Source organism: Eucyclogobius newberryi, unplaced genomic scaffold (genome assembly GCF_026437365.1).
Source record: "Eucyclogobius newberryi isolate DKJ021-1_F unplaced genomic scaffold, fEucNew1.0.hap1 SCAF_23, whole genome shotgun sequence".
Lineage (NCBI taxonomy): Eukaryota > Metazoa > Chordata > Actinopteri > Gobiiformes > Gobiidae > Eucyclogobius > Eucyclogobius newberryi.
In genome coordinates, this window is record NW_027315868.1 from 1,259,852 (window position 1) to 1,275,149 (window position 15,298).

Genomic DNA, 15,298 nt, shown 5'->3' on the forward strand with positions numbered 1-15,298 from the left:
CAGGTCTAAAACAGGACCAAAACAGGTCTAAAACAGACCTAAAACAGGACCAAAACAAGTCTAAAACAAGACCAAAACAGGTCTAAAACAGGACCAAAACAGGTCTAAAACAGGTCTAAAACAAGACCAAAACAGACCTAAAACAGGACCAAAACAGGTCTAAAACAGGTCTAAAACAGAAATAAACTACATTAAATTATTTCTAAACCAGGACTAAAAATGAACCAGGTCTAAAACAGAGCAAAGAACTGAAAAGACTAAACCAGGTCTCAAACCAGGACTGGACCCGGACTAAATAAGAACTAAATATATCGCTCTACACGTCTGTCGCGCCTGCGCGTTGATCCGCTCCGGGCCCCGTCGCCATGGAGACGCGTGCGCGCGCAGCATCACGCAAACACAAACATTTAACAGCGACGCGCGCGGGACTCAGAGGGAGAAATGCCCGTGTCACGAAAGGTAAAGTTTAAACCTTAAATCACGTGCTTTTATGAACACGAAAGATAATGAGACATGTTTGTTGACAGAGCAATCCAAGAGCAAATGTGGCGAAAGGAGCAAAGAAAAGAGTGAGTACGAGACATTTCTGACTTTATATTGAACAAACACAACTGCTAATGATATGTCTGACTCCTCCGTGTTTCTAAAGTCTCAGAGGAGCAGAATGGGACGTAGAAACTGGATTAAGCTCACAATGTGACAGTGAGTGTCCTCCAGGGGGCGCTGTCCTCAGAGACATGAGAGCGTCCTCCAGGGGGCGCTGTCCTCAGAGACATGAGAGCGTCCTCCAGGGGGCGCTGTCCTCAGACACATGAGAGCGTCCTCCAGGGGGCGCTGTCCTCAGAGACATGAGAGCGTCCTCCAGGGGGCGCTGTCCTCAGACACATGAGAGCGTCCTCCAGGGGGCGCTGTCCTCAGACACATGAGAGCGTCCTCCAGGGGGCGCTGTCCTCAGAGACATGAGAGCGTCCTCCAGGGGGCGCTGTCCTCAGACACATGTGAGCGTCCTCCAGGGGGCGCTGTCCTCAGACACATGAGAGCGTCCTCCAGGGGGCGCTGTCCTCAGACACATGAGAGCGTCCTCCAGGGGGCGCTGTCCTCAGACACATGAGAGCGTCCTCCAGGGGGCGCTGTCCTCAGACACATGAGAGCGTCCTCCAGGGGGCGCTGTCCTCAGAGACATGAGAGCGTCCTCCAGGGGGCGCTGTCCTCAGACACATGAGAGCGTCCTCCAGGGGGCGCTGTCCTCAGACACATGAGAGCGTCCTCCAGGGGGCGCTGTCCTCAGACACATGAGAGCGTCCTCCAGGGGGCGCTGTCCTCAGACACATGAGAGCGTCCTCCAGGGGGCGCTGTCCTCAGAGACATGAGAGCGTCCTCCAGGGGGCGCTGTCCTCAGACACATGAGAGCGTCCTCCAGGGGGCGCTGTCCTCAGACACATGAGAGCGTCCTCCAGGGGGCGCTGTCCTCAGACACATGAGAGCGTCCTCCAGGGGGCGCTGTCCTCAGAGACATGAGAGCGTCCTCCAGGGGGCGCTGTCCTCAGACACATGAGAGCGTCCTCCAGGGGGCGCTGTCCTCAGAGACATGAGAGCGTCCTCCAGGGGGCGCTGTCCTCAGACACATGAGAGCGTCCTCCTGGGGGCGCTGTCCTCAGACACATGAGAGCGTCCTCCAGGGGGCGCTGTCCTCAGAGACATGAGAGCGTCCTCCAGGGGGCGCTGTCCTCAGAGACATGAGAGCGTCCTCCAGGGGCGCTGTCCTCAGACACATGAGAGCGTCCTCCAGGGGGCGCTGTCCTCAGAGACATGAGAGCGTCCTCCAGGGGGCGCTGTCCTCAGACACATGAGAGCGTCCTCCAGGGGGCGCTGTCCTCAGAGACATGAGAGCGTCCTCCAGGGGGCGCTGTCCTCAGACACATGAGAGCGTCCTCCAGGGGGCGCTGTCCTCAGAGACATGAGAGCGTCCTCCAGGGGGCGCTGTCCTCAGAGACATGAGAGCGTCCTCCAGGGGGCGCTGTCCTCAGAGACATGAGAGCGTCCTCCAGGGGGCGCTGTCCTCAGACACATGAGAGCGTCCTCCAGGGGGCGCTGTCCTCAGGCACATGAGAGCGTCCTCCAGGGGGCGATGTCCTCAGGCACATGAGAGCGTCCTCCAGGGGGCGCTGTCCTCAGACACATGAGAGCGTCCTCCAGGGGGCGCTGTCCTCAGGCACATGAGAGCGTCCTCCAGGGGGCGCTGTCCTCAGACACATGAGAGCGTCCTCCAGGGGGCGCTGTCCTCAGACACACATGAGAGCGTCCTCCAGGGGGCGCTGTCCTCAGACACATGAGAGCGTCCTGCAGGGGGCGCTGTCCTCAGACACACATGAGAGCGTCCTCCAGGGGGCGCTGTCCTCAGGCACATGAGAGCGTCCTCCAGGGGGCGCTGTCCTCAGACACACATGAGAGCGTCCTCCAGGGGGCGCTGTCCTCAGGCACATGAGAGCGTCCTCCAGGGGGCGCAGACACATGAGAGCGTCCTCCAGGGGGCGCTGTCCTCGGACACATGAGAGTGTCCTCCAGGGGGCGCTGTCCTCAGAGACATGAGAGCGTCCTCCAGGGGGCGCTGTCCTCAGACACATGAGAGTGTCCTCAAGGGGGCGCTGTCCTCAGACACATGAGAGCGTCCTCAAGGGGGCGCTGTCCTCAGAGACATGAGAGCGTCCTCCAGGGGGCGCTGTCCTCAGACACATGAGAGCGTCCTCAAGGGGGCGCTGTCCTCAGAGACATGTGAGCGTCCTCCAGGGGCGCTGTCCTCAGAAACAAGAGCGTCCACCAGGGGGCACTGTCCTCAGAGACATGTGAGCGTCCTCCAGGGGGCGCTGTCCTCAGACACATGAGAGTGTCCTCAAGGGGGCGCTGTCCTCAGACACATGTGAGCTTCCTCCAGGGGCGCTGTCCTCAGAGACATGAGAGCGTCCTCCAGGGGCGCTGTCCTCAGAGACATGAGAGTGTCCTCCAGGGCGCTGTCCTCAGACACACGTGAGTGTCTTCCAGGGGGCGCTGTCCTCAGAAACATAACAGCGTCCTCAAGGGGGCGCTGTCCTCAGACACATGTGAGCTTCCTCCAGGGGCGCTGTCCTCAAAGACATGAGAGCGTCCTCCAGGGGCGCTGTCCTCAGAGACATGAGAGTGTCCTCCAGGGCGCTGTCCTCAGACACACGTGAGCGTCCTCCAGGGGGCACTGTCCTCAGAGACATGAGAGCATCCTCCAGGGTGCGCTGTCCTCAGACACATGAGAGCGTCCTCCAGGGTGCGCTGTCCTCAGACACATGAGAGTGTCCTCCAGGGGGCGCTGTCCTCAGACACATGAGAGCGTCCTCCAGGAGGCGCTGTCCTCAGATACATGTGAGCGTCCTCCAGGGGGCGCTGTCCTCAGACACATGTGATTGTCCTCCAGGGGGCGCTGTCCTCAGAGACATGTGAGAGTCCTCCAGGGGGCGCTGTCCTCAGACACATGAGAGCGTCCTCCAGGGGGCGCTGTCCTCAGAGACATGTGAGGGTCCTCCAGGGGGCGCGGTCCTCAGAGACATGAGAGCGTCCTCCAGGGGGCGCTGTCCTCAGACTAATGAGAGAGTCCTCCAGGGGGCGCAGTCCTCAGAGACATGAGAGCGTCCTCCAGGGGACGCTGTCCTCAGACACATGTGAGCGTCCTCCAGGGGGCGATGTCCTCAGACTAATGAGAGAGTCCTCCAGGGGGCGCTGTCCTCAGAGACATGAGAGCGTCTTCCAGGGGGCGCTGTCCTCAGAGACATGTGAGCGTCCTCCAGGGGGCGCTGTCCTCAGACACATGAGAGCGTCCTCCAGGGGGCGCTGTCCTCAGAGTAATGTGAGCGTCCTCCAGGGGGCGTTGTCCTCAGAGACATGAGAGCGTCCTCCAGGAGGCGTTGTCCTCAGAGACATGAGAGCGTCCTCCAGGAGGCGCAGTCCTCAGAGACATGAGAGCGTCCTCCAGGAGGCGCTGTCCTCAGACACATGAGAGAGTCCTCCAGGGGGCGCTGTCCTCAGACACATGAGAGTGTCCTCCAGGGGGCGCTGTCCTCAGACACATGAGAGAGTCCTCCAGGGGGCGATGTCCTCAGAGACATGTGAGCGTCCTCCAGGGGACGCTGTCTTCCAGGGGACGCTGTCCTCCAGGGGACGCTGTCCTCAGACACATGTGAGCGTCCTCCAGGGGGCGCTGTCCTCAGACACATGTGATTGTCCTCCAGGGGGCGCTGTCCTCAGAGACATGTGAGCGTCCTCCAGGGGACGCTGTCTTCCAGGGGACGCTGTCCTCCAGGGGACGCTGTCCTCAGACACACGTGAGCGTCCTCCAGGGGGCGCTGTCCTCAGACACATGTGATTGTCCTCCAGGGGGCGCTGTCCTCAGAGACATGAGAGTGTCCTCCAGGGGGCGCTGTCCTCAGACACATGTGAGCGTCCTCCAGGGGCGCTGTCCTCAGAGACATTAGAGCGTCCTCCAGGGGCGCTGTCCTCAGAAACAAGAGCGTCCACCAGGGGGCACTGTCCTCAGAGACATGTGAGCGTCCTCCAGGGGCGCTGTCCTTAGAGACATGAGAGCGTCCTCCAGGGGCGCTGTCCTCAGAGACATGTGAGCGTCCTCCAGGGGCGCTGTCCTCAGAGACATGAGAGTGTCCTCCAGGGCGCTGTCCTCAGAGACATGAGAGTGTCCTCCAGGGCGCTGTCCTCAGACACACGTGAGTGTCTTCCAGGGGGCGCTGTCCTCAGACGTATGAGAGCGTCCTCCAGGGGGCGCTGTCCTCAGAGACATGTGAGCTTCCTCCAGGGGCGCTGTCCTTAGAGACATGAGAGCGTCCTCCAGGGGCGCTGTCCTCAGAGACATGTGAGCGTCCTCCAGGGGCGCTGTCCTCAGAGACATGAGAGTGTCCTCCAGGGCGCTGTCCTCAGAGACATGAGAGTGTCCTCCAGGGCGCTGTCCTCAGACACACGTGAGTGTCTTCCAGGGGGCGCTGTCCTCAGAAACATAACAGCGTCCTCAAGGGGGCGCTGTCCTCAGAGACATGAGAGCGTCCTCCAGGGGGCACTGTCCTCAGACACACGTGAGCGTCCTCCAGGGGGCACTGTCCTCAGAGACATGAGAGCATCCTCCAGGGGGCGCTGTCCATGAGAGCGTCCTCCAGGGGGCGCTGTCCTCAGACACACGTGAGCGTCCTCCAGGGGGCGCTGTCCTCAGACACATGAGAGCGTCCTCCAGGGGGCGCTGTCCTCAGACACATGAGAGCGTCCTCCAGGGTGCGCTGTCCTCAGACACATCAGAGCGTCCTCCTGGGGGCACTGTCCTCAGACACATAAGAGCGTCCTCCAGGGTGCGCTGTCCTCAGACACATGAGCGCGTCCTCCAGGGGGCGCTGTCCTCAGACACATGTGATTGTCCTCCAGGGTGCGCTCTCCTCAGACACATGAGAGTGTCCTCCTGGGGGCGCTGTCCTCAGAGACATGAGAGCGTCCTCCAGGAGGCGTTGTCCTCAGAGACATGAGAGCGTCCTCCAGGAGGCGCTGTCCTCAGAGACATGAGAGCGTCCTCCAGGAGGCGCTGTCCTCAGACACATGAGAGCGTCCTCCAGGGGGCGCTGTCCTCAGACACATGAGAGTGTCCTCCAGGGGGCGCTGTCCTCAGACACAGGAGAGCGTCCTCCAGGGGGCGCTGTCCTCAGACACATGAGAGAGTCCTCGAGGGGGCGATGTCCTCAGAGACATGTGAGCGTCCTCCAGGGGACGCTGTCTTCCAGGGGACGCTGTCCTCCAGGGGACGCTGTCCTCAGACACATGTGAGCGTCCTCCAGGGGGCGCTGTCCTCAGACACATGTGATTGTCCTCCAGGGGGCGCTGTCCTCAGAGACATGTGAGCGTCCTCCAGGGGACGCTGTCTTCCAGGGGACGCTGTCCTCCAGGGGACGCTGTCCTCAGACACACGTGAGTATCTTCCAGGGGGCGCTGTCCTCAGAAACATAACAGCGTCCTCAAGGGGGCGCTGTCCTCAGAGACATGAGAGTGTCCTCCAGGGGGCACTGTCCTCAGACACACGTGAGCGTCCTCCAGGGGGCACTGTCCTCAGAGACATGAGAGCGTCCTCCAGGGGGCGCTCTCCTCAGACACATGAGAGTGTCCTCCTGGGGGCACTGTCCTCAGACACATGAGAGTGTCCTCCTGGGGGCACTGTCCTCAGACACATAAGAGCGTCCTCCAGGGTGCGCTGTCCTCAGACACATGAGCGCGTCCTCCTGGGGGCGCTGTCCTCAGACACATGAGAGCGTCCTCCAGGGTGCGCTGTCCTCAGACACATGAGAGCGTCCTCCAGGGGGCGCTGTCCTCAGGCACATGAGAGTGTCCTCCAGGGGGCGCTGTCCTCAGACACATGAGAGCGTCCTCCAGGAGGCGCTGTCCTCAGATACATGTGAGCGTCCTCCAGGGGGCGCTGTCCTCAGACACATGAGAGCGTCCTCCAGGGGGGCGCTGTCCTCAGAGACATGTGAGAGTCCTCCAGGGGGCGCTGTCCTCAGACACATGAGAGCGTCCTCCAGGGGGCGCTGTCCTCAGAGACATGTGAGGGTCCTCCAGGGGGCGCTGTCCTCAGAGACATGAGAGCGTCCTCCAGGGGACGCTGTCCTCAGACACATGTGAGCGTCCTCCAGGGGGCGATGTCCTCAGACTAATGAGAGAGTCCTCCAGGGGGCGCTGTCCTCAGAGACATGAGAGCGTCTTCCAGGGGGCGCTGTCCTCAGAGACATGTGAGCGTCCTCCAGGGGGCGCTGTCCTCAGAGACATGAGAGCGTCCTCCAGGTGGCGCTGTCCTCAGACACATGAGAGCGTCCTCCAGGGGGCGCTGTCCTCAGACACATGTGAGTGTCCTCCAGGGGGCGCTGTCCTCAGACACATGAGAGTGTCCTCCAGGGGGCGCTGTCCTCAGACACATGAGAGCGTCCTCCAGGGGGCGCTGTCCTCAGACACATGAGAGCGTCCTCCAGGGGGCGCTGTCCTCAGACACATGTGATTGTCCTCCAGGGGGCGCTGTCCTCAGAGACATGTGAGCGTCCTCCAGGGGACGCTGTCTTCCAGGGGACGCTGTCCTCCAGGGGACGCTGTCCTCAGACACACGTGAGTGTCTTCCAGGGGGCGCTGTCCTCAGACACATGAGAGCGTCCTGCAGGGGGCGCTGTCCTCAGGCACATGTGAGCGTCCTCCAGGGGGGCGCTGTCCTCAGAGACATGTGAGAGTCCTCCAGGGGGCGCTGTCCTCAGACACATGAGAGCGTCCTCCAGGGGGCGCTGTCCTCAGAGACATGTGAGGGTCCTCCAGGGGGCGCGGTCCTCAGAGACATGAGAGCGTCCTCCAGGGGGCGCTGTCCTCAGACTAATGAGAGAGTCCTCCAGGGGGCGCTGTCCTCAGACACATGTGAGCGTCCTCCAGGGGGCGCTGTCCTCAGAGACATGAGAGCGTCCTCCAGGAGGCGCTGTCCTCAGAGACATGAGAGCGTCCTCCAGGAGGCGCTGTCCTCAGACACATGAGAGCGTCCTCCAGGGGGCGCTGTCCTCAGACACATGTGAGTGTCCTCCAGGGGGCGCTGTCCTCAGACACATGAGAGTGTCCTCCAGGGGGCGCTATCCTCAGACACAGGAGAGCGTCCTCCAGGGGGCGCTGTCCTCAGACACATGAGAGCGTCCTCCAGGGGGCGATGTCCTCAGAGACAGGAGAGCGTCCTCCAGGGGGCGCTGTCCTCAGACACAGGAGAGCGTCCTCCAGGGGGCGATGTCCTCAGAGACATGTGAGCGTCCTCCAGGGGACGCTGTCTTCCAGGGGACGCTGTCCTCCAGGGGACGCTGTCCTCAGACACATGTGAGCGTCCTCCAGGGGGCGCTGTCCTCAGACACATGTGATTGTCCTCCAGGGGGCGCTGTCCTCAGAGACATGTGAGCGTCCTCCAGGGGACACTGTCTTCCAGGGGACGCTGTCCTCCAGGGGACGCTGTCCTCAGACACACGTGAGTGTCTTCCAGGGGGCGCTGTCCTCAGAAACATAACAGCGTCCTCAAGGGGGCGCTGTCCTCAGAGACATGAGAGCGTCCTCCAGGGGGCACTGTCCTCAAAGACATGAGAGCATCCTCCAGGGGGCGCTGTCCATGAGAGCGTCCTCCAGGGGGCACTGTCCTCAGACACACGTGAGCGTCCTCCAGGGGGCACTGTCCTCAGAGACATGAGAGCATCCTCCAGGGGGCGCTGTCCTCAGACACATGAGAGCGTCCTCCAGGGGGCGCTGTCCTCAGACACATGAGCGCGTCCTCCTGGGGGCACTGTCCTCAGACACATGAGAGCGTCCTGCAGGGGGCGATGTCCTCAGAGACATGTGAGCGTCCTCCAGGAGGCGCTGTCCTCAGATACATGTGAGCGTCCTCCAGGGGGCGCTGTCCTCAGGCACATGAGAGCGTCCTCCAGGGGGCGCTGTCCTCAGACACATGAGAGCGTCCTCCAGGAGGCGCTGTCCTCAGATACATGTGAGCGTCCTCCAGGGGGCGCTGTCCTCAGAGACATGTGAGAGTCCTCCAGGGGGCGCTGTCCTCAGACACATGAGAGCGTCCTCCAGGGGGCGCTGTCCTCAGAGACATGTGAGGGTCCTCCAGGGGGCGCGGTCCTCAGAGACATGAGAGCGTCCTCCAGGGGGCGCTGTCCTCAGACACATGAGAGCGTCCTCCAGGAGGCGCTGTCCTCAGATACATGTGAGCGTCCTCCAGGGGGCGCTGTCCTCAGAGACATGTGAGAGTCCTCCAGGGGGCGCTGTCCTCAGACTAATGAGAGCGTCCTCCAGGGGGCGCTGTCCTCAGAGACATGAGAGCGTCCTCCAGGGGACGCTGTCCTCAGACACATGTGAGCGTCCTCCAGGGGGCGATGTCCTCAGACTAATGAGAGAGTCCTCCAGGGGGCGCTGTCCTCAGAGACATGAGAGCGTCTTCCAGGGGGCGCTGTCCTCAGAGACATGTGAGCGTCCTCCAGGGGGCGCTGTCCTCAGAGACATGAGAGCGTCCTCCAGGAGGCGTTGTCCTCAGAGACATGTGAGCGTCCTCCAGGGGGCGCTGTCCTCAGAGACATGAGAGCGTCCTCCAGGAGGCGTTGTCCTCAGAGACATGTGAGCGTCCTCCAGGGGGCGCTGTCCTCAGAGACATGAGAGCGTCCTCCAGGAGGCGCTGTCCTCAGACACATAAGAGCGTCCTCCAGGGGGCGCTGTCCTCAGACACATGTGAGTGTCCTCCAGGGGGCGCTGTCCTCAGAGACATGAGAGCGTCCTCCAGGAGGCGCTGTCCTCAGACACATAAGAGCGTCCTCCAGGGGGCGCTGTCCTCAGACACATGAGAGCGTCCTCCAGGGGGCGCTGTCCTCAGACACATGAGAGAGTCCTCCAGGGGGCGATGTCCTCAGAGACATGTGAGCGTCCTCCAGGGGACGCTGTCTTCCAGGGGACGCTGTCCTCCAGGGGACGCTGTCCTCAGACACATGTGAGCGTCCTCCAGGGGGCGCTGTCCTCAGACACATGTGATTGTCCTCCAGGGGGCGCTGTCCTCAGAGACATGTGAGCGTCCTCCAGGGGACGCTGTCTTCCAGGGGACGCTGTCCTCCAGGGGACGCTGTCCTCAGACACATGTGAGCGTCCTCCAGGGGGCGCTGTCTTCAGACACATGTGATTGTCCTCCAGGGGGCGCTGTCCTCAGAGACATGAGAGTGTCCTCCAGGGGGCGCTGTCCTCAGACACATGAGAGTGTCCTCAAGGGGGCGCTGTCCTCAGACACATGAGAGCGTCCTCCAGGGGGCGCTGTCCTCAGACACATGAGAGCGTCCTCCAGGGGGCGCTGTCCTCAGACACATGAGAGCGTCCTCCAGGGGGCGCTGTCCTCAGACACATGAGAGCGTCCTCCAGGGGGCGCTGTCCTCAGAGACATGAGAGCGTCCTCCAGGGGCGCTGTCCTCAGAAACAAGAGCGTCCACCAGGGGGCGCTGTCTTCAGAGACATGTGAGCGTCCTCCAGGGGGCGATGTCCTCAGACACAGATGAGCGTCCTCCAGGGGGCGCTGTCCTCAGACACAGATGATCGTCCTCCAGGGGGCGCTGTCCTCAGAGACACGTTACTGTTACTGCACTTTCATCTACAGAAATATGAAACACTTTAACATTAATTCAAACTGGGACGTGAGTTTGTTGTGTTTCTTCAGGACGTTCTGGAGGCTCCAGAGCTCAGAGAGGATCTGAACCACACGACTGCAGTGACGCCCAACGACCAGCAGGAGCTCTGTGAGGCTGTGAGTCTGACCAGGACTAAACCAGGACTAAACCAGGTCTAAACCAGAACTAAACCAGGTCTAAACCAGGTCTAAACCAGGACTAAACCAGAACTAAACCAGGTCTAAACCAGGTCTAAACCAGGCCTAAACAAGGTCTAAACCTGTGTCCTGTCCTCCTGAGGGTGTGTCCTGTCCTCCTGAGGGTGTGTCCTGTCCTCCTGAGGGTGTGTCCGGTCCTCCTGAGGGTGTGTCCGGTCCTCCTGAGGGTGTGTCCTGTCCTCCTGAGGGTGTGTCCTGTCCTCCTGAGGGTGTGTCCTGTCCTCCTGAGGGTGTGTCCTGTCCTCCTGAGGGTGTGTCCGGTCCTCCTGAGGGTGTGTCCGGTCCTCCTGAGGGTGTGTCCGGTCCTCCTGAGGGTGTGTCCTGTCCTCCTGAGGGTGTGTCCGGTCCTCCTGAGGGTGTGTCCTGTCCTCCTGAGGGTGTGTCCTGTCCTCCTGAGGGTGTGTCCGGTCCTCCTGAGGGTGTGTCCTGTCCTCCTGAGGGTGTGTCCGGTCCTCCTGAGGGTGTGTCCTGTCCTCCTGAGGGTGTGTCCGGTCCTCCTGAGGGTGTGTCCGAATAACAAACTGCTCCATCTGTGCAGGAGCTGAAGGAGGAGCTCACCAGGATCCTCACGGCCAACAACCCTCACGCTCCAGACAACATCGTACGCTACAGCTACAAGGTCAGTCCTGAACCAGGTGTGAACCAGGTGTGAACCAGGTGTGAACCAGGTCTAAACCAGGTGTGAACCAGGTGTGAACCAGGTGTGAACCAGGTCTAAACCAGGTGTGAACCAGGTGTGAACCAGATGTGAACGAGGTGTGAACCAGGTCTAAACCAGGTGTGAACCAGGTGTGAACCAGGTGTGAACCAGGTGTGAACCAGATCTAAACCAGGTGTGAACCAGGTGTGAACCAGGTCTAAACCATGTGTGAACCAGGTGTGAACCAGGTCTAAACCAGGTGTGAACCAGGTGTGAACCAGGTCTAAACCAGGTCTAAACCAGGTGTGAACCAGGTGGGAACCAGGTGTGAACCAGGACTGAACCAGTTGTGAACCAGGTCTAAACCAGGTGTGAACCAGGTGTGAACCAGGTGTGAACCAGGTGTGAACCAGGTCTAAACCAGGTGTGAACCAGGTGTGAACCAGGTGTGAACCAGGACTGAACCAGTTGTGAACTAGGTGTGAACAGGTGTGAACCAGGTGTGAACCAGGTGTGAACCAGGTGTGAACCAGGTCTAAACCAGGTGTGAACCAGGTCTAAACCAGGTGTGAACCAGGACTAAACCAGGTGTGAACCAGGACTAAACCAGGTGTGAACCAGGTCTAATCCTGGTGTGAACCAGGACTAAACCAGGTGTGAACCAGGTGTGAACCAGGACTAAACCAGGTGTGAACCAGGACTAAACCAGGTGTGAACCAGGTCTAAACTGGTTCTTGTTTCAGGAGCACTCGTTCAAACCCATCACAGTGGATCAGCTCACGGTTCACTTTGTTCTGGATGGAAGTCTGCTGCACCAGGACTCAGAGGAGGCTCGCAGACTCAGGGCCAAAGAAGGACTCACGGGTCAGTACAGCCGCTGACCCTTCTTTTAGTTCCACTGTCAAACCGTTATTTTTATTTGACCAAATAGAGGTGTAAATATGTGGCTGAAGCTTCTAGAGAGAATAGTAAGTGTAATCCCTCATTTGTCCAGCAGGGTTCTACTGTAGAAAAAGCTTTGAGTGCTTTGTGTCTTTAAGATGAAGCTGCACGGCGCTCTGTGGTCCTGAACTCCAGTGTCGTTTCATCTGGACTCAAAACAAAACTTTTCGACTCTCATCAAAGAGTCATTCTCAATCTGAAAATCAAGATCGGGAACTCAGATATTTTCAATTCAATTTATTTTTTTAACGCCCAAAATCACAACAACGGTTTCCTCTGAGGGCGACAGTGAAAAATGTCTGTGGTGGCAAGGGACGATGTCCCAGACTCCTCTGTCCTTAGACCCTCCTTCTGTCCTTAGACCCTCCTTCTGTCCTTAGACCCTCCTTTTGTCTTTAGACCCTCCTTCTGTCCTTAGACCCTCCTTCTGTCTTTAGACCCTCCTTCTGTCTTTAGACCCTCCTTCTGTCCTTAGACCCTCCTTCTGTCCTTAGACCCTCCTTTTGTCTTTAGACCCTCCTTCTGTCTTTAGACCCTCCTTCTGTCCTTAGACCCTCCTTCTGTCCTTAGACCCTCCTTCTGTCTTTAGACCCTCCTTCTGTCCTTAGACCCTCCTTCTGTCTTTAGACCCTCCTTCTGTCCTTAGACCCTCCTTCTGTCCTTAGACCCTCCTTTTGTCTTTAGACCCTCCTTCTGTCTTTAGACCCTCCTTCTGTCCTTAGACCCTCCTTCTGTCCTTAGACCCTCCTTCTGTCCTTAGACCCTCCTTTTGTCTTTAGACCCTCCTTCTGTCCTTAGACCCTCCTTCTGTCCTTAGACCCTCCTTCTGTCCTTAGACCCTCCTTTTGTCTTTAGACCCTCCTTCTGTCCTTAGACCCTCCTTCTGTCTTTAGACCCTCCTTTTGTCTTTAGACCCTCCTTCTGTCCTTAGACCCTCCTTCTGTCTTTAGACCCTCCTTTTGTCTTTAGAACCTCCTTCTGTCTTTAGACCCTCCTTCTGTCTTTAGACCCTCCTTCTGTCTTTAGACCCTCCTTCTGTCCTTAGACCCTCCTTCTGTCCTTAGACCCTCCTTCTGTCCTTAGACCCTCCTTCTGTCTTTAGACCCTCCTTCTGTCTTTAGACCCTCCTTCTGTCCTTAGACCCTCCTTTTGTCTTTAGACCCTCCTTCTGTCCTTAGACCCTCCTTCTGTCTTTAGACCCTCCTTTTGTCTTTAGACCCTCCTTCTGTCCTTAGACCCTCCTTCTGTCTTTAGACCCTCCTTTTGTCTTTAGAACCTCCTTCTGTCTTTAGACCCTCCTTCTGTCTTTAGACCCTCCTTCTGTCTTTAGACCCTCCTTCTGTCCTTAGACCCTCCTTCTGTCCTTAGACCCTCCTTCTGTCCTTAGACCCTCCTTCTGTCTTTAGACCCTCCTTTTGTCTTTAGACCCTCCTTCTGTCCTTAGACCCTCCTTCTGTCTTTAGACCCTCCTTCTGTCCTTAGACCCTCCTTCTGTCTTTAGACCCTCCTTTTGTCTTTAGAACCTCCTTCTGTCTTTAGACCCTCCTTCTGTCTTTAGACCCTGCTTCTGTCCTTAGACCCTCCTTCTGTCCTTAGACCCTCCTTCTGTCTTTAGACCCTCCTTCTGTCTTTAGACCCTCCTTCTGTCTTTAGACCCTCCTTCTGTCCTTAGACCCTCCTTCTGTCTATAGACCCTCCTTCTGTCTTTAGACCCTCCTTCTGTCCTTAGACCCTCCTTCTGTCCTTAGACCCTCCTTCTGTCTTTAGACCCTCCTTCTGTCTTTAGACCCTCCTTCTGTCCTTAGACCCTCCTTCTGTCTTTAGACCCTCCTTCTGTCTTTAGACCCTCCTTCTGTCCTTGGACCCTCCTTCTGTCTTTAGACCCTCCTTCTGTCCTTAGACCCTCCTTCTGTCTTTAGACCCTCCTTCTGTCCTTAGACCCTCCTTCTGTCTTTAGACCCTCCTTCTGTCCTTAGACCCTCCTTCTGTCTTTAGACCCTCCTTCTGTCCTTAGACCCTCCTTCTGTCTTTAGACCCTCCTTCTGTCCTTAGACCCTCCTTCTGTCCTTAGACCCTCCATCTCGGCCAAGAAAAACTTCAAAAACATGCTTGGGAAAAGGTAGAAACCTGAAGGAGTTCCACGTGAGTGTGGTGAGTGTGGTGAGTGTGAGTGTGGTGAGTGTGGTGAATGTGGTGAGTGTGTCGAGTGTGGTGAGTGTGGTGAGTGTGGTGAGTGTGGTGAGTGTGAGTGTGGTGAGTGTGGCGAGTGTGGCGAGTGTGGTGAGTGTGGTGAATGTGGTGAGTGTGTCGAGTGTGGTGAGTGTGGTGAGTGTGGCGAGTGTGGCGAGTGTGGTGAGTGTGAGTATGGTGAGTGTGGTGAGTGTGGTGAGTGTGGTGAGTGTGGTGAGTGTGGTGACTGTGAGTGTGGTGAGTGTGGTGAATGTGAGTGTGGTGAGTGTGGTGAGTGTGGTGAGTGTGGCGAGTGTGGCGAGTGTGGTGAGTGTGAGTGTGGTGAGTGTGAGTGTGGTGAGTGTTAATGTGGTGAGTGTGGTGAGTGTGGTGAGTGTGGTGAGTGTGAGTGTGGTGAGTGTGGTGAGTGTGAGTGTGGTGAGTGTGAGTGTGGTGAGTGTGAGTGTGGTGAGTATGAATGTGTTGAGTGTGGTGAGTGTGAGTGTGGTGAGTGTGGTGAATGTGAGGGTGGTGAGTGTGGTGAGTGTGGTGAGTGTGAGTGTGGTGAGTGTGAGTGGTGAGTGTTAATGTGGTGAGTGTGGTGAGTGTGGTGAGTGTGAGTGTGGTGAGTGTGAGTGTGGTGAGTGTGAGTGTGGTGAGTGTGGTGAGTATGAATGTGTTGAGTGTGGTGAGTGTGAGTGTGGTGAGTGTGGTGAGTGTGGTGAGTGTGGCGAGTGTGGCGAGTGTGGTGAGTGTGGTGAGTGTGGTGAGTGTGGTGAGTGTGGTGAGTGTGGTGAGTGTGAGTATGGTGAGTGTGGCGAGTGTGGTGAGTGTGGTGAGTGTGGTGAGTGTGGTGAGTGTGAGTGTGGTGAGTGTGGTGAGTGTGGTGAGTGTGGTGAATGTGGTGAGTGTGCTGAGTGTGAGTGTGGTGAGTGTGGTGAGTGTGAATGTGGTGAGTGTGGTGAGTGTGAGTGTGGTGAGTGTGGTGAGTGTGAGTGTGGTGAGTGTGGTGAGTGTGGTGAGTGTGGTGAGTGTGAATGTGAGTGTGGTGAGTGTGGTGAATGTGAGTGTGGTGAGTGTGGTGAGTGTGGTGAGTGTGGTGAGTGTGGTGAGTGTGT

General features: G+C 58.2%; 1 protein-coding gene across 1 annotated transcript in view; it reads left to right on the top strand.

The window, feature by feature from the left end:
• Nucleotides 1-441: 441 nt before the first annotated feature.
• Nucleotides 442-15,298, top strand: part of LOC140372419 (dynein axonemal intermediate chain 1-like) — a 104,097-nt gene continuing 89,240 nt past the window's right edge. The window contains exons 1-4 of the mRNA XM_072459515.1: nucleotides 442-459; nucleotides 10,262-10,348; nucleotides 10,968-11,048; nucleotides 11,813-11,933. Coding sequence (XP_072315616.1) covers nucleotides 442-459; nucleotides 10,262-10,348; nucleotides 10,968-11,048; nucleotides 11,813-11,933 — 307 coding nt within the window. The remainder of the gene's footprint in view (nucleotides 460-10,261; nucleotides 10,349-10,967; nucleotides 11,049-11,812; nucleotides 11,934-15,298) is intronic.